At 59.6% G+C, this 842-nt stretch overlaps 1 protein-coding gene across 1 annotated transcript in view; it reads left to right on the top strand.

Moving 5' to 3' along the window:
* Positions 1–561: 561 nt before the first annotated feature.
* Positions 562–842, top strand: part of ANPEP (alanyl aminopeptidase, membrane) — a 40,145-nt gene continuing 39,864 nt past the window's right edge. The window contains 1 exon segment of the mRNA XM_015563233.1: positions 562–836. Within this exon segment, the coding sequence (XP_015418719.1) occupies positions 756–836 (81 nt within the window). The 5' untranslated portion in view covers positions 562–755.

Genomic DNA, 842 nt, shown 5'->3' with positions numbered 1-842 from the left:
CCGGTCAAGTACACACACCTGGGTTGCAGGCTCCCCACAAACCCTTGCAGGAGGCAACCAATTGATGTGTTTCTCAACCTCTCTGTCTCTCCCTTTCTCTTCCTAAAAATCACTGGAAAAAGATCCTCGGGTGAGGATTAACCGAAGGACAAAAAAAAGGGCAAAACAACTTATTTCATTCTACTCGGTGAGCTGAGAATTGAGGAAAAAGGAAAAAGCGTTGGGGGGGGGGTAGGGGGGGGCGCGCACCTGGGAGCCTGCCTGCTCTGGAGGAATGCAGGGGACCGGGCAGCCTTCCAGCTCCGGCCGCAGCGGAGGCCCGGTGTATTCCCGACTCGGAAACCCACTCTCCCCTTTTCTGCATCTCCCACCTCTTGTGCCTGGGAAGTCCCTCCCTCACTCTCACCTCGATCCCCCTTCTCCTGTCCCCCACCATCTCAGCTTGCACGCAGATGGCGCTGCTCCCACTACCCTTCAGGAGGCGGGAGAGGGAGAGAAGGGTGTGTGTGCGGGAGGCTCCAGGCAGCCAGCAGCCTGTAACTGGATCCTGTTTGCTTCCAGCAGGTGCACGGTTCCTGGGTCTCCTCTCCGGAGCCTGGCAGAGTTCGCCCCTGCCCAGTCCAGTGACCTTTGCCTGTCTGAGCCCTGGTTAATTTTTGCCCAGTTTGAGGGCTGTGGGCTCCTCCCCTCTGGGATATAAGCCTGGCCCCAGGGTGCCCTGTTCTGCCCGAGCCTCCCGAACTCCCACCCTCACCATGGCCAAGGGCTTCTACATTTCCAAGGCCCTGGGCATCCTGGGCATCGTCCTGGGTGTGGCGGCCGCCTGCACCATCATCGCCCTG

This window comes from Myotis davidii, unplaced genomic scaffold (genome assembly GCF_000327345.1).
Source record: "Myotis davidii unplaced genomic scaffold, ASM32734v1 scaffold459, whole genome shotgun sequence".
Classification (NCBI taxonomy): domain Eukaryota; kingdom Metazoa; phylum Chordata; class Mammalia; order Chiroptera; family Vespertilionidae; genus Myotis; species Myotis davidii.
The sequence above is the reverse complement of the archived record's forward strand: the minus strand, read 5'-3'. Positions and strand labels throughout refer to the sequence as shown.